Source organism: Lepisosteus oculatus, chromosome 5 (assembly GCF_040954835.1).
Source record: "Lepisosteus oculatus isolate fLepOcu1 chromosome 5, fLepOcu1.hap2, whole genome shotgun sequence".
Classification (NCBI taxonomy): Eukaryota; Metazoa; Chordata; class Actinopteri; order Semionotiformes; family Lepisosteidae; genus Lepisosteus; species Lepisosteus oculatus.
The window spans coordinates 19,962,853-19,986,766 of record NC_090700.1 but is presented as its reverse complement, the minus strand read 5'-3'; the positions used below and the strand labels follow the sequence as shown (position 1 = coordinate 19,986,766).

The 23,914-nt window shown below is 40.4% G+C and overlaps 1 protein-coding gene across 1 annotated transcript in view; it reads left to right on the top strand.

The window, feature by feature from the left end:
• The window catches only part of synj1 (synaptojanin 1), a 62,277-nt gene that overhangs the window by 6,130 nt on the left and 32,233 nt on the right, over nucleotides 1-23,914 (top strand). The window contains exons 3-12 of the mRNA XM_015341903.2: nucleotides 313-399; nucleotides 1,617-1,884; nucleotides 6,744-6,969; nucleotides 7,381-7,464; nucleotides 14,217-14,278; nucleotides 16,686-16,782; nucleotides 17,154-17,326; nucleotides 18,940-19,021; nucleotides 19,681-19,833; nucleotides 23,038-23,203. Coding sequence (XP_015197389.2) covers nucleotides 313-399; nucleotides 1,617-1,884; nucleotides 6,744-6,969; nucleotides 7,381-7,464; nucleotides 14,217-14,278; nucleotides 16,686-16,782; nucleotides 17,154-17,326; nucleotides 18,940-19,021; nucleotides 19,681-19,833; nucleotides 23,038-23,203 — 1,398 coding nt within the window. The remainder of the gene's footprint in view (nucleotides 1-312; nucleotides 400-1,616; nucleotides 1,885-6,743; nucleotides 6,970-7,380; nucleotides 7,465-14,216; nucleotides 14,279-16,685; nucleotides 16,783-17,153; nucleotides 17,327-18,939; nucleotides 19,022-19,680; nucleotides 19,834-23,037; nucleotides 23,204-23,914) is intronic.

The following is a 23,914-nucleotide window of genomic DNA, read 5'->3' as shown; positions in this document are numbered from 1 at the left end:
GTGAACCTACCAGTGTGGTTTTGGACTGTGGGAGGAAACCGAAACATTCGAAGGAAACCCACGCAAACACAGGGAGAGCATACAAACTCCACACGGACAGCACCCCTGGTCTGGAATTGAACCCGGGGCCCCGGCGCTCTGAGGCAGCAATGCTAACCACTGGGTTTCTGGGCCACAGTGCCACCACCCATGTTGAATCACAAGGTTTTGAAAATGATTAGTCCTGTTCTGCAACTCTTTCATTTGTTGTCATAGAAACAGTGTTTACGGAATCATTTTGATCATTTGTTTTTTCCCCTTTGTTTTTCATAGCGTCTGCGGAGAAGGAAGCCATCAAGGGAGGATACACCAAAATGTTGGATGCCTACGGGATATTGGGAGTGTTAAGGCTTAACCTTGGTGAGTCTTTTTTTGGATATTTAGATCTGGTATTTTTCACTTGTGTTAAACAAATGTGATGTTCTCCAGTGGCTGTTTTTATTGGAGACTGCTTTGCCTTCTGAGATTTAGGCACCTCCTTAATGTTTTGAAGTCCTCTGTGTGGAAAAATTGCAGTCTTCTAGTATAGATTTGCTCTATTCATGCCCTGAACAGGTGGAGTAATCCTAGCAATTCCTGGTTCACAAAGGTCTGTATTCTAACATTATTGAAGATGTCAGCAGCATATACTCACTGGGCAACATGTTATGTACCCCCACTCTATAACATGTTCAGCAACAGGAACAGGACCCATCACGTATTCCACAAGTTTCTGAAATATTTACAGAGCCAGTTTTAGTCCCATTTGTCTCTCGGGGTCACCTACGGTGGAGATTGTGATTTGGTGTGTGGGAGGTGTATCACACATTCCAGTAGTTTCTAGTCAGACTCGCATCTTGGGATTGGGCTCGGCCGAGGACGGTGATAGAAATCTGTCTCTTTCTCCTTGAATGACAACACTCGGAGTGTCACTACGAGTCTAGTGCTGTGTCCAGAACTCGCGCACAGGTCAAAATAAAATAAAGCGACTCCTCAATATAAGGAACTGTATAATAAAAATACTTTTGTTTAGAATTGGAAAAAATGGGGGTGCCATGGTGGCGCAGTGTTTAGCATTGGTACTTCATAATGCTGTGGCCCTGGGTTCAATTCTGGACTTGGAGTGCTATCTGTGTGGAGTCTGTATGTTCTCCCTGTGTTTGAGTGGGTTTTCTCCAGGTGCTCCAGTTTCCTCCCACAGCTAAGGTTAATTGGCTTTTCTTGAACTTATTGCTTGCCAGGACAGGCTGTGGTCCACCTCCTACCCTCAATTGGATGAAAGAAGTGCTCAACTTGACTTAAACATCTTGACTTAAGAGGAGAATTATATGACTCCAGCTAAAAAGCAGACCCCCCTTCCATTTGAGAACTATGTATTTTTGACACATCTTGCTGGAACCAATCTCTTATTTTTAAAATAAATTTTAAAATTTTTTTTAAAGGAAGCTCTCCTGCTGGCCCCTATACCGAAACATTTGTCGGCCCTGCTATTGTCCCTTGGAATCGCCATGCATCTTTCACTGGTCCTCCCAGAGAGTGGTATTTCTCACTCTGCTGTGCGTGACTCTTCTCTCTGCTTGCCTCTTCGCTCTCACCAGGAGACGCGATGCTGCACAGCCTCGTGGTAGTCACTGGGTGCATGTCTGTCGGCAAGGTGCAGGAGTCCGAAGTCTTTCGAGTCACGTCCACTGACTTCGTCTCCCTGAGAAACGACCCTTCGGATGAAGATCGGATCTCGGACGTGCGGAAGATCTTGAACTCTGGAAACTTTTATTTCGCATGGTCCTCCAGCGGGGTCAGTATGGACCTCAGTCTCAACGCACATCGCAGGATTAAGGAAGATACCACTGATAACAGATTCTTTTGGTGAGTATTCCAGACAGCTGTATTTAAATTCCTGTGTTGTGTTGCTGATGTAATGTTTTTTTTCTCTCTTGTTTGATCATGAATGTGCTACCTTACAATATATGATATGCCAGCGTAAATTTTCTTCTTTAAGATGAAGAGCATAATATGCCATGTGGCCTCAAATGAAAAGTATATTATGAAAATTATATAATGCAAAATCAGACAGTGTGGAAGAATTCCCTGCTTTATGAAATGTGATTTTCTTTGTTGATTAATCGGTAATAACTCTTTAAACTCCATACCAAACTATTTTGAGTGCATGTTGTCACTTCCTTTTGTCTAAATATCTATGTGTATGACCTTCAGTGGTGGGAGTTGGAAGGATGTATTAACCGGAATGTTGTAACTGGAATTTTTTTTTGGGGGGGTTTATTACAAGCAAATCTCATTTGCTGTAAGGAAAGTCCCTTTTCTGGTATTTTTCTGGTGTTTATTTCTGGTTTTACAAGGTTCAATGCTTAGCAGCTGTCTGTTGTTTCTGGAGAGATGTGTACTGACTTACACAAGGAGGGCTGCTGTGTTTGAACACGCTGCCAGAGCACAGAACTTCAGGGGGTGGTATTTAGTTCTGCTGTGAATAAGAACCAAGGCTCCATCACATGCAGTTTAAGAGATCTGGAGTTTGTTTAATCTCTGCTAGAACAGGCCTTGTGAGGAAACCTGTGCCAGAACTGGCAGATGTATGATCTGATTTCTGCAGGAGAGGCGAAACACAGCAGCCTTCTTATTGGGCTTATTGGACCCTGCACTGCTGCTTGTGCCTGTGCCCAGATCACACTCCACAGGCTGCCTCTCCCTGAACTATAGGAACATCATATAGTAGTAGTGTGTAGGAGTGGCCAGCCCTCTTGACTAACACCTAGAAGACTCAGATCTGTGATGGATTACTGCATTCATACACCTTTGAACAAAAGGCTCTTCAGTGAGGACGTTTAATCGTTTCAGCTGCATAAATGGGCACAGTTCATCTTTTGACAAAAGTGTCTTTCAGTTTCTATTAATAATAATAATGATAACATTGGTAAAGATAATATATTCCTGTTTTTGAGGATGTTAAATAAAATGTCATGTCATCCTTCCATCTTCTAATGGCTTAATCCAATGCAAGGTCGCATGGGAGCCTGAATCTGTCCCAGCAAGCAATGGGAGCAAGGCAGAAAACACCCTGGACAGGACACCAATCCATCGCAGGCTAGACGGACATAAACACAGATACTCACATCGGGGCCAATTTTCCAATTATTCTACAAGTATGTCTGGTACTGGACTGTGGGAGGAAACCAGAGCAGCCGAAGGAAACCCATGCGAACATGGGGAGAACATACAAACTCCACACAGATAGCACACCATGGATTTATCCCAGGGCCCCAGCACTGCAAAGCCAGCCCCGCAGTGTCATAAACCTGCAGGATACATGTGCTTAATGATTTGCTCTGTAAAGATGGGCATCAGAACAGGATTCAAATAAGTGCTTTGTCATGCACTGCATATGCAAAGAAAAGGTGTTGCTGAGGAGATTTATTTGTACAGAACATTAAACACCCAGCTCGGTGTTTTGGATTACGCTTTTACATGTAGTGATTAATCGGCACAGATGCTGATTTCAGTATATCAGGAAGCAAAGCATTGCTCTATCTTTTCCCTCCAATTTAAGACCACAGCATGAGCAGACGGCAGTCCTTGGAGTTATGGCCAGTGGGTCGTGTGTTGGCCTATTCTGTTTTGTCTTTTCCATAGGCTTCCTGATTTAGAAATCCCTTAGATACCTGTTTGACCCCTGGATTGTGAAAGAAGCCCAATCACTGACTTCAGCTAAGATCCTAGTTACAACGTACCATCTCAGTAAGGGAATGCTAATTTGTTTTCTACGGTTCATTTACCACATTTATATTTTCATTTCCTTTTACTTTGCAAGGCCATCTGTGGACATGACAGCTGCTTTAATTTCAGGAAGTGATTTGAAATAGGGTGGTGCAGTGCTGGGCCCCCAGTTCAGTATCTGGGTGCTAGGTGTGTGACCTTTGTGTGTTCCCCCCGTGTTCACATGTGTTTCCCCTGGGTGCTCCAGTTTTCTTGCACTGGTAGCTTCCAGGACAATTCTGTTCTATCCAGGATGTATCCTGCTTCCCCATGACCAAGCATTAGGTAAAGCGGTTAGAAGATGGATTGATGGATTTGACATAGATATCCTAAAGAATTGTTTTATTTTATCAAATTATGTACTTTTTGCTGTTTGCTATATACTGTATAGTTACAGTGACTTGTCAAAATATACCTACTTTGCCTAAATTGCTTTGGTAAAATGCCTGTTTGTATAAATGGCTGCACATGTAAGTTGCTTTGGATATTAATAATAACAATGTATTTTATTTGTACATTTAAATTTGCAGTAGATAAGCATTATGGAAACGTAGGACAGTCTGTTTTCCAAGCTTATCAGTATTGGGCAGCATATACTATATTAAAACTGGATGTGGCCATGACAAGGCAGTCTAAATTTTTTCACAAATAGTTAAATTGCATAATATACTTATAAACTGTATAATATATAATACTGTAAATCTGTTTCATTGTGTAGTTCCTTTTAAGCTCTCCTTTAAATTTATGATATTCTTCCTTTCTTTTAAAACATGCTTCTAAATGAGTGGCTCAACAGTACATTTTATATGAGAGAACATGAAAATTGATATATCAATAGCTCAAGAAAGTCTTAAAATAAATATGTACCTACATGTTTCTTAATATAATTGCGCTTATTGTGTATGAAAAAGTGCACTACCATTTTTTAATGGTGATATATAATACACAGCTAGCACTTATGCACAGTGTGTCTGAGTGTGATTGGCGGCCACCTCCACTGTGGACGAACGCCTCTCACAAACCTGTTCAGCTTCACTGCAGTGTGTGGGACTTGGAGGACTTTGTTTTTTACCAAAATGTAAACTCTTCCGCAATGAATCACAACACCAGTGATGTGTAAACCTGTCGGGTAGAAAATCGACAGTTCCATTTTTTGTTCGCTCCATTTCTTAAATCAAGGTTTGCTGCTTCTTTCTTGAAATGTCAATTTAGTGACACAAAACTTCAGTCCAGATCACTACAACCAGTAGCCTTAAACATGTTGGGTCCAATTTTCACAACTGTAGAACACAATGTCATTAAGCCCATCACTTTTCAGAGCCAAGCTTGGACGATGTTATTGAGCAGAACTCAGCCAGGCTTTCTTCCCTACTAAAATTGCAGAACAGCCCTGAAAGAGAAAGGGCGCCCGAACAGTTAAAAGTTACAGAAAAAGGAAACAAAAATAATCCAGCAAACCGTATTGTTAACACACCTGCCCTACAGTATTCTGAAATGTGTGGGACAGTGAGAATAAAGGAACACGAAATAATTGTGTGAAAAGGCTTAAACACATGCAGTAGTCTTCAAACTCTTCCACTGGTGTTTTTTTTTGGTTGAATTACAAATGAGTTGTCCTCTTTTTTTCAAAGTGCATACTTTTAATCAAGCCCTTCCAAGTGAAAGAAGTTACATGTCAGCAAAATTTTAAAAAGCAAATAAAGTTGTCTCAGCAAAAAAAAAAACATTAAAATATAAACATAAAATAAAGTTGAGAATATAGTCAGTGCTTATTCTAAAATGACCGCTGATCCTTGTCAGTTTTCTTTGAACTCATGGTTTTCTTCTATTTTTAGCTGTTTCTTTTGCACTTAAAAGCAATATTAAATTTTAAATAGGTGTCTGAAGTCAAGTTCAAGTTCTGCTCACATCCCTCTCTCTACGTTTTGTTCTTTAATAGTGATGACTTAGCATTTGTGCTTTGCTTGGCGCTGCTGTGAAAAAAAGGTTCCGTGAGTTTGTTACCAAGTTAAATGTAACAGCATCCTGTTTTAATACTTAAGGTGCTCAGAGTTATTTAGTAAAACAAGAGTAAGGTGTGACTTTGGCCCTTTGATCTGTAAATGTTATCAGTTCTGTAAGCAAGACATCCTGCTTCCTGATTCCGATACCCTTTGCAGACGATCACAGTGGTACAGTCGTTGGTGTTGGTGGACTTTCTCCCTTTTCGTGCAGTCTGTGGTTTTGTGCACTGTTTTGAACAAATGGGGATGTGGTTGTTTGCCTGCCTGTCTATTGCCTTTTCTGAAATGAACTCTGGACGGGGGCGGCATGATGGTGCAGTGGTTAGCATTGCTGCCTCTCAGCTTTCAGGCCCTGGGTTCAATTCTGGACCTGGGGTGCTATCTGTGTGGAGTTTGTCTGTTCTCCCACAGTCCAGAGACATAGATGCTGGGATGTGAGCAGAACTTGATCTTGGCTTCAGACATGTAGTTACATTAATGAATTAGTTTTGCTTTGAAGTCCACTAAAGAAATGGCTAAAAATAGACAATAAACATGAATTCAAATAAAACTGACAAGGATTAGTGGTTATTTTAGAATAAACACTAACTATATTCTCAACTTTATTTTATAGAATGTTTTTTTTTGTTGAGTCAACATTATTTGCATGCTTACGCTCTTTTCGTTTTTGATTGCTTTTTAAGTTTTTGCTGACATTTTACTTCTTTCACATGGAAGTATGCACTTTAAAAAAAGAGAAGACGGTAATTGGCCTGTGGGAAAATTGACCCTGATGTGAGTGTGTCCCTGTGATGGACTGGTGTCCTGTCCAGGGTGTAGCCTGCCTTGCCTCCGTTGCTTGCTGGGATAGGCTCCGGCTCCCCCCTCCTTCCTGAATCGGATGAAGGGTTTAGAAGACGGACAGGTGGAGTTCTAAGCAGAGGTGAAACACCTGTTTGTCCTTCTGCCGGGCAGGAACCAGTCGCTCCACTTGCACCTGAAGCACTATGGGGTGAACTGTGACGACTGGCTGCTGCGGCTCATGTGCGGCGGGGTGGAGATCCGGACCATCTATGCCGGGCACAAGCAGGCCAAGGCCTGCGTCATCTCGCGGCTCAGCTCCGAAAGAGCGGGCACCCGCTTCCACGTGCGCGGCACCAACGACGACGGCCAGGTGGCCAACTTCGTGGAAACCGAGCAGGTGACGTGAAGTCTCACACCTCGATTCTTTTTTTTCTAATTTTATGTCATATCTCTTTAGGATTTGGTTTGTTTTAATTGAGTTGGGTTTTTTTTTTTGCATTAGGAGTATGTCCTGATATGGCCCAGCCCTAGAAAGTACATCTCTATTACAGCTACTGTAATATAAATGTATAGAAAATACATACTTTAAAAAGGTTTTCAACATCCTGAAATCCAGCATCTGAGCTGCTGATATGGTATCGTTGAATGTTCTGATTCTAACTCATTGTCTGTTGTTTTCGTCTTCCTTATTAATCCTTCCAGCTTTGTAAACTCTCATGAAATGTGTCAATCTTTTTTTCTTCTGTTTTGTGGTTAATCAGGCATAATGAATTCTGAGTGATATTGGACATTTCTTGTTGATTGACAGGTTATTTTCCTGGAAGACTGTGTGTCTTCTTTCATACAAATCCGTGGATCTGTTCCATTGTTCTGGGAGCAACCAGGTATTCAGGTAATGCTTAATTTCTCCCTTCAGAAAAACTCATCGATTTAAATGGAGAAGATTATGCAGTTCAGCTCTTTCAGCTGAATTCCTACCCTTTCGGTTGACTGTACCTCCCGTTATCTCCTTCTCATTAGTGTCTGGGCCACATAAGATAAAGCTTATCTTTAGAGTCTGCGGTAGCCAGGGGTGTGGCTGCAACCAACAGAACAGTTGCCTCACATGTTTGAGGTATTTAGTAAAAACTGAGTGAAAACTTTATGTAATGAAGAATGAGTGTTACCCAGCATTGTTAACTCTCTAAAATCTGCTTCGTAGGTGTTCTCAAACTGCAGGCATGAGAAACCACAATGTCTCCAGAAACAGTCCAGATCTGTTGACTGCAATATTAAAATGGTCCTTGGGGTTGACTCTCCTAAACCCATTATGAATGGGACAATACCATCGTGAAGATAAAGATACAGAGCAAACTTTAAATTGCTCACACAATAACTATTATATAAGACTCAGTTCAAAGTCAATCTCTGATAATTGGAGCCTTATTGGATTAACTAGATGTTCTCAGTGCCAGGAAATGCATGTCCAACTTGAGAATCAGGAGACAGAATTCTATCACCTTTCCTGGTCAGAACAATCCGCAGGTTCAGTGGAGATCCTCATTTTTGTACGCTTACTTCAGACAAAGATGGCTCTGCTACAGAATGCTACAGACATTCAGATATATCACAAGTGTGCGGAATCCATCCACATCTTACCCTATCTGTTCTTCTTGCTAGCAGAGCCCCCATGTGGTTTTCAGTGGGTGGCTTCTCGTGACTATAGGCAGGTTCATGTTTTATTCCAGTCGTGTTGTGCAGCGGTTTTCAAGGCACTCTGTAAAGAGCTCTGTTTTAGTTCATCCACAGAGTATATAAAACACAGAGGAAATTTTAAAGCAGTAGATGATTACATTTTCCAGCAATCTCCCAAACAGAATGCTTTGACACTTTAAATAAAATGATTTAAATATACTGATGCACAAAGGAAATACTACAGATTCAAGTTACCTCCATACCTTATTGGATGATTACGTAATGGTATAAGGTCAAAGTTTTATCAAAGGTCAAGTTTTATCATTTCGCAAATGTGACAGGTATTTGGTAGTTGAGTTACGTTAACCAAAAAATAATCGATAACAAATCCGTGTAAGCATTTGAGGAAATGATTTCAACAAATGCAAGAACATTGAAAGGTAGATCTTATGAAGATCTCCTGCTTGCTGTCGGGCATGATTGAAGGAAGGTTGCCTGAAGAATGAGATGTCCTGTTTCAACACCCAGTGGACCAGTCTGGAGCAACTAGGAATTGGACTCTGTGAGAGACAGGTCATAGCAGAGGGCAGCATACGTCGAATCCATTTTAGTATTTGTTTTCATGCTGCAGCTGCCGCAGATTAACCACACGTGAGCAGAACGTCTGCTCAACAATGAGGGGGCTGTAAATGGAAACACGAAATGGCTATCTTTTGTGGGCCAGAGACAGTCTGAAGTGGCGGCAGAGATGGATGTGGTGTTTTATTCACCGGTGGCGCCGTTTTGCCCTTGACAGAGCTGAGGGAAGACAGCTCTGAGATGTGGAGATGTCACGGCAATCCGTAATACCAGCCGTTCAAGCCAAGAGGAGAGACAATAAATCTGTGATGATCAGGAATTTCTTTTGACACAAGAATACCTTTTGCACTGTTCTCATCTGGGACTCTTAGATGACTCCAGTCTGCACCTCTTGTGGTGGCAGAAACTGATCTGGACAATTGATCTCACTGCGGATAAAAAGACACTGGTGCCTCTGGAAGCCTCTGCATTCTATTTCTGGCATCGCCAGATCCTTGACTATTTTGCTATCGTTTACATAGAGATTTCTGTTATATGCAGTTTGCGCTGCTGTGGTCTGCGATGCTGAGGAATGGTGGGGGGAGGACAAGTAAAGTGTTGCTGCCGATACAGTCAAAGCCTTCTTTCACAGCTGGCTAATCTTAGCCTTTGGCCAGTAACTTGCAAAGTAGTGCTACCGATGACGAGAGAGGAAAGGACATTGTTGTATATCATTTAAATCAAATGTTCCAGTATTTTCAGCTTGATGAGTATATTGGGGGAAGGATAATCATAAAACAAGATGAAGATTGAGGGCAACCTTACAACTCAGTGACATATTGACAAAGTCCCTTACCTGGCAGTTATTCCATATCAGAAAGGTAATCTGGAAATGTCCTGGTCTGGCAAGGTGATGCAAGACCACACAGCGGTCTGTCCAGAGGCTGATCAGGTCTGTGCATCAGCACTGCCAGAATTGTATTAATGCTCAGTGTCATCATACCTGAAACTAAGGTTGTAATGTTTTCATTTTGACAGTGTAGCACAATTCACACTCTGAAACCATAACACGATTGATTGATACGCTGTATTTTTGTTTGTATCTTCTGTGGCTGTTTAATATCCCAGTTTAAAATGCTTGATTAAATCCATTACCTTTGGATTATTGTCTTTTCTCTTGTGCATCAGTATATCGAAAATTTCAGTCACAAAAGTGGAAAAAATAGATACGATGTTAACTTCGATATTAATAATAATAAGTTATCTTCCCTTGTTGACTAGCCAAAATCGTGTTTCAGTCACCATTAGGAAGCCAAATAAGTCCAAAAGCTTTGTTGATGAAAAAATAAATGTTAAAAGAGAACACAGTCATGTTAGACATTTGCAGGTTTTATAAAAAGGATAGTCAAATCAAGATAATACTGTATAGTCAAGCTAAGAAGCAGTTTCATTAAGAATTCTGTACCTTCTCATTTTAAGTGCTGTCTCCAATCAGTTTGTGGAGACTCCTTTCGCCTCTTACACCAATGGGTAATGCCTTTGTATTCATGCCATCAGAAAAAATCATACGTTCATGGAATATTATTTCACCTGAACCCAAATCATCATAAAGGATCTGCGGAAGGAGATGCCGATGAAACTCTACATCTGGTATTTTGACGTCTTTGCTCCCATGCTTTTCTGGTGATGGCTGTATCCTGTAGCAAGGCAGTACAATGTCAACAATCCAGAATAAGGGCAATTTGGACCCACCAGGATATCTCAGTTTCTATTGTGCATTTGTTACTTGTGACATGTTTACATATACCTTTAAGTGGAAAAATGTCTAATGTTAACTACACTGAGTTGGAATAATTCTGCCTGTCTTCATTTGATTACAAGATGGAGATTTGTAGTCATCTTTTACTGCTTTGCCTCCTCGATTCTCACAAAGTACCCAGCTTTGTGCTGGTTGATGTAAACAAGACAAAACAGGATGATGATAAGTGAAGTTACTAATTAAAGAACTTACATTCAAAGTCTGTCGTTTGCAGTTTCTGTTTTAGGGGGTGGTCTGCTGTAGTGTAGGTACTCTGGTCCCATACTGGGGGAGGTGTTTCAGTTATGGATTATAAGGAACTGCTGCAAAAGTTCAGCCAGCCTCTTTATAACACCTACATACTAGATAACAAAAATCATTCCACGCTTGATTAAAAGCACAGTAAATACTGGGAGCAAGCCTTTTAAATTTGCAGACCTTTGGATTTTTGACATTCTACTGTACGAAAGAAATTCTAGATGGTGCTAAATTTGGTGTACGGGCGTTTGCTGTTGCCACACCTGATTGTACAGTCTCTCTTTTGCAATCTGATTTGGTAACATGCACTACTTCTCATGTAACCAGTTTTGTTACTGGTAAGTAGAGGGTAAGGTGTATTTTTTCATGCGTTTTAGTACAGTAAGTATACATTTCTAAAGGAATGTCAAATGCATTGTTTTATCTGAAGTGTGTGTTTTGTGATGGAATTGGTTGTTATAATCTCGATAAGAATTTTAACTAGAGTAAGTCCAGGGAGACAGTCAATGAAAAATGGTGAAAAACTGCCCAGTACATTAAAACCATGTCTTAGAAACATGCTATCTGATCTCCTTTTAGTCTTCTTATTGTTTATTTCATGACTCACTGTTCAGCACCTGTATCTTATTTGACCACCACCTCGTAATGAAGAAAACGGAAACAGTATGATACAGACCTGTCACGAGAGGTGCCAGCAGTACAGTTTTGACTCATTGTCACAATGCCAGTGATATTTCTTACTGTTGCCTGACACCTGCACGATCCATGAATGACGCAAAGCTCAACAGGACCTGTGGTCATGTTTTCATGCTGCGCTTTGCACCTTGTCTGTGTTTTCATGTTGGCGACTTCAGGCATATAGGCTTTTTTTCAAATTAATACCTTTGTCTGGAGAAATGCCTCTCCTCTTCTCGGTCTTGCACTTCCACTTAGTTCCTCTTTTGGTCCATGATTTTTTGTTGACCTTTATGAAGTCCTTTGGGTTGACTGTCAATACCTGAGAATTAAGAGGGATGACATTCAATTCTTTCTTCTACTCCAGGCTCACAGGTGCCTGGTCAGCTGCAAATGTCCCTTCTGTTCTGCCAAAGGATAAACGGCTGACTACAGCCCACCCAGCCCCAGTGACTCTTGGTCAGTTTAGCAACGCCACTTTAAGAATCTTAGTCACAATAGCTTAATGAAATATCCAGGATCTGGGGCAACAGGCACCAGCCTACAATCTGAAAGAACATATTTACTGGTTGAGCTCTACAGTATATATAATGTCACAGCATTCAGTTTGCATTTCAAAGACTTTTACATTGTGTTCTACAGTGCTGTTGAATTTGTTTTGCTCCACATTTCCTCCTTCAAAGTCTCTTGTGCAAATTTCCTTGAGCTAAGTTTTAAAACATTTTGTAATATGCCAACATGTCAGCCACAATGCTAGCGCTGTGTAACAATTAGGGCAGCTGTGAACTGTCACCTCTCTCAGAGCCATATTTACTGCTGTTGGTCACAGTACAAATTATGCCTTGTAGTCAAAAGTTTGGCTGAATAACTAATGCCACTTGGAAAATACAGGTGAGGTGCTTTCTTTACCCAAAGATTATGGGAATATGGCTCCTTTCAACAACTGAATGAGATCCTTGGATCAATTACGTACTTATTACATAAAGGACTAAATAGACCAAACGGTCTCCTCACATTTGCCACATTTGGTATGTTCTTTCTGAAGAGTACAATGTACAAATGTACAAAAACAAGTCTAACAGCAATACACAAAGAGTATCAAGGCAAGTGTTTTTATGTAAGATAAAAATAGTTAGCCATCATGTCTGCTGAATCGGACACAATTTCCTCAACAGTGTGACAACAATTGTTAGTTGGCTTCTAGCGTTTGGCATTCAGAGCTGTTAGGGATGGGTGTATTTTCTTTTTTTTCTTGAATTCTTTGGGATCTTTCACATTTAAACATTTTCAGAGTAAGGACTTTTTGTGAGCCCAGACTGAAGTTATGTCTTTGCTCAATATGCAACTTTACTGTTATTGTGTTTTTCTCCCCCCTTCGGTATTGCCTGCCTTCATTTTGAACACCAGCTGGCATTTCCTTGCTCTCTGTATTGACAATGTAGACGAGCTCAGAAATCCTCAGTTTGTGTAGAAGATGATCCCTTTGACTTGTGACCAGCTGTTTGGTTTCAGTTGTCTTTTTTGTTGGTCAGTTTCGGATTCAGGGTTTCTTTAGCAACAGTAGTTTTTTTGCTATTTTTCAAAATCGCAGGAGTGTCATTTATTTAATGACTCACAACTGCCTGATCAAGTGGCTGACTTTTCCTGGTGCTCAGCTGTACTAAAAACAAGGTACACAAATCTGGATGATTGGTTAGCTTATTTAGTCATGGAGTATTTAGTCTTCTGGGAGAACAACATTGAATTCTTTTTGACATTGTTTTGAAAAATGTTTGGATTGGTGGGATTGACACCCTGAAATGTACCGTTTGTATACTGGTGCTTACCTAATGATAGCGAAACATTGAGTTAAATGCTTTTTCCTGGTTTTAAGGCAGTGTGGAGAGTTGTAACATGTTTGTGCATGTTATAGCTGTCATTTTTATCAACTGTAGTTCAAGTAGGTAGCTGCGTTAGCATGCGTAGGCTACAAAGGAACAAGTAATAGTTTTATTCCATGCTAAAAAGAGAAGAAAGGAAACGCAACGTTTCGGCTGTGGAGCCTTCTTACACCTAAAGAATGCTCCACAGTCGAAACGTTGTGTTTCCTTTCTTCTCTTCTCGGCATGGAATAAACCTTTACTTGTTCATTTTTAGCAACTGTTCACATACTCTTGCTAATCTGCCTATTCCCCAAACTTTTCTGCCTTTACTATTACTGAAATGAGGAGAGGGGCCTGTTTTTTCTCACTTATTTGACCACGTAGGACGTATAATAAATCTAAAATACAGCTTTGTTAAGTACTTAATGTCTTAATGTTTCCGGGTTGTGTCCTTTGCCGGGTTGCTGGTGGGTTGTCTTTCCCCTTCAGCATTTCAGATAACGTGAACATGCAGTTTGAAAAGGATGGAGGAGCCTGTCCTTCCTGAGTGTCAACCAATATCCCCACATACTGTACAAGAAATCTCAGTTTGAATTGCAAATTCAGGATTCTGCTGCCTTAAGCTTTCATGTAGGCCAAGAACCAGCCTTGCATACCAAGCTCTTATTCTGCATTTCTTTCACAGATGCTTATGCACATGAATATTTTAAGTCTCATTTATTTGTTGATTTTTATATGTGTGTATGTGACATGTAAGAGAGACATTGCCCTGTCAGCACAGTCAATATCACACTCTGTTCTCTTGTCTTTTTCTTGAAGGTTGGGTCGCACCGGGTTAAGTTGTCTCGGGGGTTTGAAGCCAATGCTCCTGCTTTTGAAAGGTATGTGAAGTTGTGGCCTGCTTTCCTGCAGTCCTTTCTTGACAGCTGCCCAAGATACCATACTAGGATGTCACGATTTGAGCCAGTGACATTAGAATATGCAAAGATAGCAGAATTACTCTTAACCTGCAAAAAGCACTTTATGGAGACTGGGCTTCCTAAAATGTTTTGCACTACTTGTCCATAAAAGTTGTACCTTCATTTTGCTATTAATGAAAATGACATTTTTGACTCCCACTGATTGATTAATAGTAAGTGTACAGTCTCTTTTGCTCAATTAAATTTCATAAGTTATCTAGGTAACCATTTAAAAAAAAACAATCCTCTACCTTCTTTTGCTTTGCTGAAACAACCAGTATTTCCCTATTTTAGCTTCTCATGACATTGACTTCCCTATTTTCTGTGGTACCTTCTACAATATTATTTGCATGACATTTGTAAATATCTTCAGAAATACTGACGTATGGAAGATTTCACTCTGACAGTGTGTTAGATTGAGTCTGCTTTGAGTTTGTTTTTTTGAGCTGCATGTGTGATAAGAGCCAAATTAATCTGTCATCATGTTTACGCACAATTATCTGTTCCAAACCAAAATACATAATGTAGCTATTATATTTTGAGATTTATAAATTGTAGTAATAGTCTTTAATGTAAATCTCTGCAATTCTAACCTTGTTCCATGCCAAGTGCAAAGTTCTAGTAGAAGGTATAGAGTTTCATTTTTAAAATATTTGTAACTTGTTATTTCTCTTGAGCCTCAGCCCTGTGAAAGGCATGTGTCAGGTCCTACTGCTGGCATCTATTCTTCATTTGTGTCTATGGGATTATACCCTAGGACTCTAGGACTCAAGATACGTTAATTATTGCCATTGAACACCGGAATGGAAAGATAATAGGTGATGGAATGTGAATTGTTCCAAAAGGCCAAACAATAAAATTAAATGATGAAGTGCAGGTGCAATAGTGTGCTTACCTTACACATCCAAATATGGAGAACAGGGTACAGGCAATCCACATAGCTCTAGCTGTTGAAGCCGTCTTGTATACATCTGCTTCAGCTAATGCTAAAAGTCTTGCAAAAGTCTTGTGTCAGAAGCTTGAAGACAAGACAACACTCATATGTGGTTTCCAGAAAGCAGAGGAATCTCTCCCTCTGCTAACTGATCCACTACCTGACACTGTGGGTCAAAGAACTGAAAAAAAAATGAGCAAGAGGCAAGAGAACAGAAATTGAACTGTTAATACAGTTATTTTCCATGATTCTTAAGAGCCACCTTGGATCATTGTAGTCTATAGGGAAGAGCTGTGAAAATACATCTCATGTTTTACAATGTCTCTGCCAAAGTATTAGGTGGCCTGCCATACCTAGGTATTTATATTGGCTCAAAGTCACAGACATTTAAGAGAGGCTGTTTAAAAAGCCAATAAAATATATTTTATATATTTTTTTATATAAACACAAAAAATTTAAATGTATTTTTAACAGAAAAGTATTTTATTTCAAATTAAAGATTTATATAATGCTGAAGTAAATGGCTTAAATATTATTTTTAATATTGTGGCAGGAAAAGTCCTGAGATACCCTAACCGAGTAATCCCAGGAATGTAAAGTATTCTGTTTATAAAGGCCAAAAGAACTGGATGAAGGTTTTTTTTTTTTAGTTCTGAAGTAATACTTTGAAGTATTCAAAACTTTTTGCTGGATTCGAAATTATACTGCAGTTTATGGCTTTAAACTCAACTGAGACAGTAGAACATAACTGTAAATTAGATGCAGGTCGTTTAAGGACAGAAAGCAGACATTGCTCATTAATCTAAACAGTTCTGGGTGTTCACATATTACTGGTTCATTAGGGGCTTTTCAGTAGGTAATGATTCTGGACTCTGTAACCTGCCCACAGACAAAAGGCAAGAGTGTGTGTGTTGCACACGCTGTCCGATAGGTGATTATCACATGTAATTCATTACATCACAAGCAATTATTTTTGTTTTTTCCACCTGATTCAGAATAGCCCATTGTGTGTTTTATCTCGCCTAACGTCTACATTCCCTGCATAGAATTCCCCACAACCGCACATACAGGAAAAATAGGATATGTAGGCCGACTCTCTCTAACCCACTCACCTCCAGGCCACTCACCTTTTGACACATCACATGCTACACCGACTGGAAGAGATGCGTCTCTCAATGACAGCAGTGCCTGGGAGGCAGAAGGGGTCACTGAGAGTCCTGTCCGACTCGTATCATCCTTCCCAGAGCACTGAGCGCTGTTGTTTGGAGAATCCCAGTTACAGTCAGCCTAGTGACATACCCTAGGCTTCATCATGCCATCCTAGAAATTAAACTGCATGCAGGCAAGCACCATTACAGGTTTAAAGTTTTTAAAAGGTAATATTCTTTTCTGCAGGCATTTCAGCACCCTTAGAAGACTTTATGGCAAACAAGTGATTGTAAATCTTCTTGGAATGAAGGAAGGGGAGCACATGCTTAGCAAAGGTTTCCAGGTCTGTAACATCTCTGACTATTTTGAAGAATAATTAAAACTTTCCCTAGTTTTTAAGTACTGAGAACATCATTTTTTGACTTGAGTAATTTTCACTGTAGTTCCTAAAATGTTGTAATACAGTTTTTAGATTACTTAAATATAGTGATTTTATTAAGTTTATTATTCAGAACAGTTGAATTTTTAATTTTTCATAACAAGCATAGTTGCAAAATACCTAACTGTTGCTGTAGTTTCAGAAAAGCAGCTCAAAATAACGTAAAAAGAAACAACCACAACCACATCGCTAACAAGCTATGGGTTTAGCATGTTACAAAAATAACTCGTTTTAACATATGGGACTTCTTTGCAATTGATAATTGTTCATTGCAGAGCCATTTAAAAGCGTCAGAGCATGCCACTGCTGTGCGGATGGTGAACTTCGACTACCACCAGATGGTTAAGGGAGGGAAGGCCGAGAAGCTTCACAGTGTCCTCAAGCCCCAGGTCAGCAAGTTCCTGGAGGAGTGCGGCTTCTTCTACTATGGGGACAACACTGTTCAGAGGTGAGGATGCACAGGGTGCTTAGGAAGTAAGTTGGGCCTGTTCAACAGCTGTAATATGAAAACGAACCCACAGAGGAGTGAAATTTGGTACTGGTATTAATAGGACCAGGGAATCATGTACAGTACTTGTACACCACAATACTCATAACAATGCACTAACATCATCAGTGTCTACCACAGATTGAAGGTAAGCTACCATGCACGTACTTTAATTGATGGTCGCAGTAAGTGCCTTCTTCATATTATTTCTTCATGAAGATCCACTCTCCATGATCTCGTTTGTCAATTTCCTGACAATCACACTGTAAGCACACTGTATTCCCACGGATGGCAATCTCCAGTATCTGTACTGGAGTTCCACTGCTTTATGTGGGAAATGACTTAAACAATCAGAAACAGACTTGGACTGGGATTCCTTGAGCGGTAGTGAACGGTTGGTCGATCTGCCAGGGTGGGATTGGAATTAACTTGCCCAGATACTGTCAGTCTTTCAGTGTACAGTGGACTCCCATGACCCCAGGGCACCTGTCGGCTTACAGTGACATCAGTGAGAGACATGCTTTTCCTTTCATCAGTGCAAACTTTGTCTCATTTTGGAGTTTTAGTTCTGAAATTGGGTCCATTTAGTCTGGTGTTCCCCAGGCTCCAATTGAACAAACATCAATATTTTCAGAATTCGAACCCCAGAATCCTGATGAGGTCATGTGCAAGCAATCACATTGTGCCTGTCTTGGAGTCCTCGCACTGGCTTCCTATCAGGTTTTGAGTCAAAGTTCTCAGCTATAAGGCCATACATGGCTTGGCACCTCAGTACCTATCTGACATGAAGTTTAGTCCCCATCTTACCACCTTCGTTTGTTTGTCTTTGGTGTTCTATATGTGCTCCAAGCTTGTCTACATTCTGTGGGTGACGGCCTTCTCTTGCTCAGAGGTCTGGATTTCTATTCTCGGAGAGTCAACTACCCTGAGTGCATTTAAATTTAGACTCAACACCTTTCCTTTCAGAAAGGCTTTTACTTAATTAGTGTCTGGGTCTGCTTTATTTTCTAATGACCATGTATCTTTTACTGACCACTAGCTTTTTCTAACCACTTATTTTTCTTATACGTGCTTGTTTTGTAATTTGTTATCCTTATAAATGTTTTCATTTAAACGTCGTTTTTACACCTACTGTAAAACACTTTGAGATGCAACTTTGAGATGCAAACTAAAGGCTTTATATGAAATAAAGTTTCGTAGTAGTAACTCTGTGGAAATCGCAGAATGTCCTGAGTGACTCTGTAGGCAGGCATGTCGCAGGACGATGTTCATGTGTTTCATTCTCTCCCAGCTGATTGGAAGCCAAAACATGAGGCAATGCGAAAATGAGTTGGTGTTTAGTAAAACCTTTGCCGATTCTAAATTAAAAATAAAGACTATGGTATCAGATCTTAAATATAAGGGGAAAGATTAAACTCTTTTGAAAATGATGGATTGCCTTGTTCCATTTTAAGTATCCTTGATTTATAGATGATAGAATTCCAAGGGCACAACACCCGCACACATGAAATATAAATGTAGGACTGAAGTGGTGAATCTGTACTCCAGTGCCATTGGGGAATTTGTCTTCACAGGTGTCAGACGGGAACCATCAGAGTGAATTGTCTTGACTGCCTGGACCGGACTAACAGTGTTCAGGCCTTTTTTGGCCTTGAGGTAGGAATGAAAACAAACTTCGGAGGGTTTTCTTATAGGCACAGGCTGGTAGACGGGAACCATCAGAGTGAATTGTCTTGACTGCCTGGACCGGACTAACAGTGTTCAGGCCTTTTTTGGCCTTGAGGTAGGAAAGAAAACAAACTTCGGAGGGTTTTCTTATAGGCACAAGCTGGTAGGAATTTTATAGATTTGTGTATATATGTATATTTGAGCAAAAGGGAAAAGATTCTCCTTGTCTGACACATCTTTCTTATGCTCTGTTCAGTGTTTGACCCACATGCGTGCACTTCTAGGCATCCTCACTCATTTGACTTTAATAATTAGCTCTTCATCTGGTACCTTATTAGGGGTTTCTGTTGAAATTATTTAACAGAAGGAGCATCTCTTTTAAGCTTTCCCAGCTCTGCAGATTAAAAGTGTGTCGTACTGTTACTGTCTGTCCCTTCTTTTTTTATGGCATGTTCCATTTTTGGTTCAGCTCGTGCTCTACCTGGTTGTAACTTATCTGTGTTGCATGGATGTGGCATTGGCACTGCTCTGCATCCTTTGTTCTCACATAGTTTATATTTTTGTGACACAAGGCGCTGGTCCTTTTGTTGAGTACTTTATGGGTCCGTACGAAAGGGATCTCACCGAAACTCTTCTTCCCTGGCCAGATGCTGCCGAAGCAGCTGGAGCTCATGGGCCTGACGGAGAAACCCCAGCTGGTGGCCCGCTTTCAGGAAGTGTTCCGCTCCATGTGGTCCATGAACGGAGACTCCATCAGTAAGATCTACGCTGGAACTGGAGCTCTCGAGGGGAAGGCTAAGGTACTCGGAATTCCTTGATTCCAAGCTATTATTTTGGTAGATCTTTCCCTTTATTATTCATGATGCATTCATGACTTCATTAAGGTTATTAAGGACAGCTGATGCTGGAAACATCCCTCTTCAGTCACATTTGGCTTTGTGTTAATTTCTTGTGCTTCAGTAACATGGAGAATGCAAGACAGTTAAACCGCAAAGCCCATACCAAGTGTTAACAGAACACTCCCACATCACCTTGTTAAAGCAGGACATGGTCGATCAAGCACAGCACTGGAGATAGCATGCATTTGTGTTTGGTACCTTTTCCCTAAGCCGTGTGAAACACTTGCTGGGTGCCTTTTACTAGGAGTCACTTGGTGCTTCTAATTCAAAATGATATTTTAAATGAAGTAAAATAAATAAGGTTAAATAAGCTACAGAGCACTGGCTCTTGAGGATGCAACTCAAGGGTTACAGTCAAGTGTTGGCAAAGGGACAGGTAAAGCACATCTATTGGTTGAAGTGTAGTTTTCTCTTACTGCTTGTTTGTAATCCATACTGTATGTCAGTTGAGCCCAAGCTGAGTCTACTCAGTACTGGGATGGAAGAGCTCTAAGTACATCTAAATTGCTGCTCTAGGTCCAGTAGGTGACGGTCTCCCCTCTGTACTTATATATTGACGGTGCAGGCTGTGCTTGGAGGTCTGTGCTTCTATAAGTCACTAAACTGAGGTTCTGCCATCTTGCTCATTAAATAGATTCAGTGGCACTGTTTGTAATAGTACAGGTGTTAACTCCTTTGTTCTGCCTCCACGTTGTACAATTTAGCTTACCTAGTATTAGCTTTAAATCCATTGATGAAGTAATTTATTGGTTCTCTGTCTGTTCTGTTGTGTGCTGGGGCTACTTGTACATAATGACTGCCAGATGTCACCTATCGGTCCCCTCCAGCAGGTCCCCTTCTATGTTTAAAACACACTGGGATCCTTCAGGTTGGAAAGGGCTATACAGTTGCAAGGAAATAGCATTGTGCTTAAGATGTCTTAACCTCATTGTTAGAGAGTGTGTGTTGCTATGACACCTGGACTTTCTGCTAAGAGATGCATGCTCTACTCCAGCCACTGAATTTAGATCATGCTTTACGTGCTTCTGCAGTGCTGTGAGCTACCTTTTTCTGACCCCTGCTGTGTAGGTAGTTTGCACAGGAAGTATTAAAAAACAACTTTATCTGTTTATCTTTGATCTTTAGTGTGCAACATTACTTTGGTTAACCATGAGTGTGTGCATCTAAACTATGGTTTGAGTGTGTTTGTTTTTATCTGCTTATTCGGTGTAAAGATAGGCTGTGAAGACTTTTGTTTTAAAATACGTTTCTATTTTTTACTTGCATGTGTATATCCACTGAACAACTAACAGCACTGAATAAATACTGCCTTTGAGTTCCTTGTCATGGTTTAAATAAGGAAAAGGCATCTCTGCTGCAGTCATGGAACAAAAACAACCAAAAGAATGTGACAACAAAGCACAACTGTTTATTATAAAGAAACTCTCTTTCAAATTTTGTAGCGTGAAAAAAGCATAGCCTTTGGCTAATTGTATGTTATCTTTGTTTAACTGACTGTATTGGAATTAATTTAATGCTTATTTCCTATTAACTGACTGTGTCCTAACTTATTTTCTCATGCTGTCTCTGGACCTTTTTCATGCTCTCTCCACATGGTGAGTTGATGTGTCACATGGTATTATATTTTGCTGAAAGAGGGGAGCTTCGAGGTAGTTGACGGAAAAGCAGGTTTGGTTAGATTTAGGGAAAACTAAGTAGATAAATATTTTTTTGGTCGTTGTTTTTGTGGAGCAGCATTAGATCTCAAAGGTTTGGCTGTGTCTGGTCAGCACTACAATATGAGGCCTCAAAGGAAACCCAAGTTGCTGTTGTAAGTAGTATTGTTGGACCAGTAGGTGGCATTCTTCTGTCTAGACCACAGTTTCCAAAGTCTGGCTGGGGTGTCTTTCTTCGGGTAAGATGTTAAAGTGAGGTTTTTCTACTTGCTCATTAAAGATCGCAAGTGTTAACCACAGGGTCCTGGTTACATCCCTCTCTAGGTCTGCGCAGTCTGGCCTCCCCTTGTGGCAGTCTGGCCACACCTGATCTGCTGTGTAGTAGGAATGCTGGTGCAGGATGGCAGCCAGGTGTCACCCAGGTGGAAGCTGTACTTCACTGGTGTTTTGAGATCCTTTGGGTTGAAAAGCCCTATACAAATGCAAGGAATTGTAATTGTGCTGGAAATTGTCCTGCTGTTGAACAGGATCATGACATTAATCAGCCTGAACCTCTTTATTCTAACGTTTTGTTCACTGATAAGAGCAGGAGTGTTTGCTAAGAGAAGCATGCACCACCCCACCCACCGATTTTCAACCATATTTGTTGGGAAGGGGTGTGTTTAGCCACATGTTTGTGCCATGGGCTGCTGCAGTTTGAACTGATTGGTGCAAGGAAGCATATGGGAGCAGGAGAGGTTCTGTGGTAACAAACTTGAATGTTTTCTCTCTGAATGACAAAGACATTCTTTACAGTAACCAGGTTTAGCAGAGAACTAAAGCACATACACAAATTAAACTTCTGGTCTGGTGAAGTGTTGTGCTACCCCTTTTTATTTTGTTACTACACTGCTCTTGGTGATTATTCATTTGATTGTGATTTTAACTGGTAGTCACATTATCCAACCTTTTTATTTTTTGCATAAGGAATGGAATTGCTGTAGCTGGCAGTGTAATCCTGTCTCACGCAGTGTCAGATTTGTGAAAAGTCAGTAGCAGCCTGATTGTTTTGTGATTGTCTACTTCTGTATTTTAGAATTGGCTTCACCCTTCTGAAATAAGGAAAGGTTCATTGCGCTGGTTGAAGAAATAATCTAAATAGAAAAAAGGAAATTTGCTCCTCGATTGTGGAATGATAATTGTAAAGCCAGAGCTTCAACATATCAGTTGTGAAACATTTTAGTGATATTTCTTATTTAACTAACTCGATGGAAGACGGGTATTTTTCACTATGGTGCTCTCACTTTCCCTGACATACTTCGAGCCTCAAAGGTGGGAAGCTTTGTGGTTTTGATAAGCTTTATCTGCTCTGCGGTGTATTTCTCAGTCGTTTTAATGGTTGTATTTTAGGAATTGAATTAATGAATGAACGAACATGGAGTGTCAGCTTTTCCCAATTCTTAACCTGCAGGGCGGAAAGTTGAAAGATGGCGCCCGCTCGGTCACCAGAACTATCCAGAACAACTTTTTCGACAGCTCCAAACAGGAAGCAATCGACGTCTTGCGGCTGGGCAGCACTTTGAACAGTGACTTGGCGGACAAGGCTCGTGCTTTACTGACGACCAGCAGTCTGTACGGTGCGTATGGAGAAGCCTGCTTCAGATTTATTAACCTCAGGGGTTAATGATCGTTTCAGCATGATTTTGTTTGTTCTATTTGGTCCCAAATGGTAAGAGCCATGTAAGAACTTAATTTGCTTACTTCAAAGAATTATTTATACTGCGACTGATGAGGCTTTAGGGAGATTAGTTTCCAAATTCTGAATCATGCCAACAGTATAAATCCAGAATTCTACTTCAGTCTCAGCTCAACACTTGTCCACAGTTTACAGCTGGATGCTTTGTGCATGTCAGCAGAAAACGTAAGAAAAGGTTACACTTCTTTACACATGACTTAAATGTGTACAGGGACAAACAAAACTACAAAATCACATTGTGGAAGGTTGAATCCCTTCAATTGCGCAAGAAACAGTGAAATGAATACTGTTTCTGATCTTGATTTCTTTCTTGTGCCTTCTTAAACAAGTTGTGTCTGTAACATTAGACTTTCTTTAGATTTCTGAGCTCACATTTCAGTATCTGTTGGACATGTCCTGTGTACTTTTATGCATTTTGATGACATAAGCTAATAGTTCAAGATTTCCTCTTTTGCTGTTTTGACTTACATTCTACTTAATATTAGATTACTGATCTGCAGCATGGAGAAGATACTTTGATTTTTATTCACTGTCATTGTTCATGCACTGATGTGTAACCAATTCTGCTTCTCCTTTTTTCCAATTGCTTCCG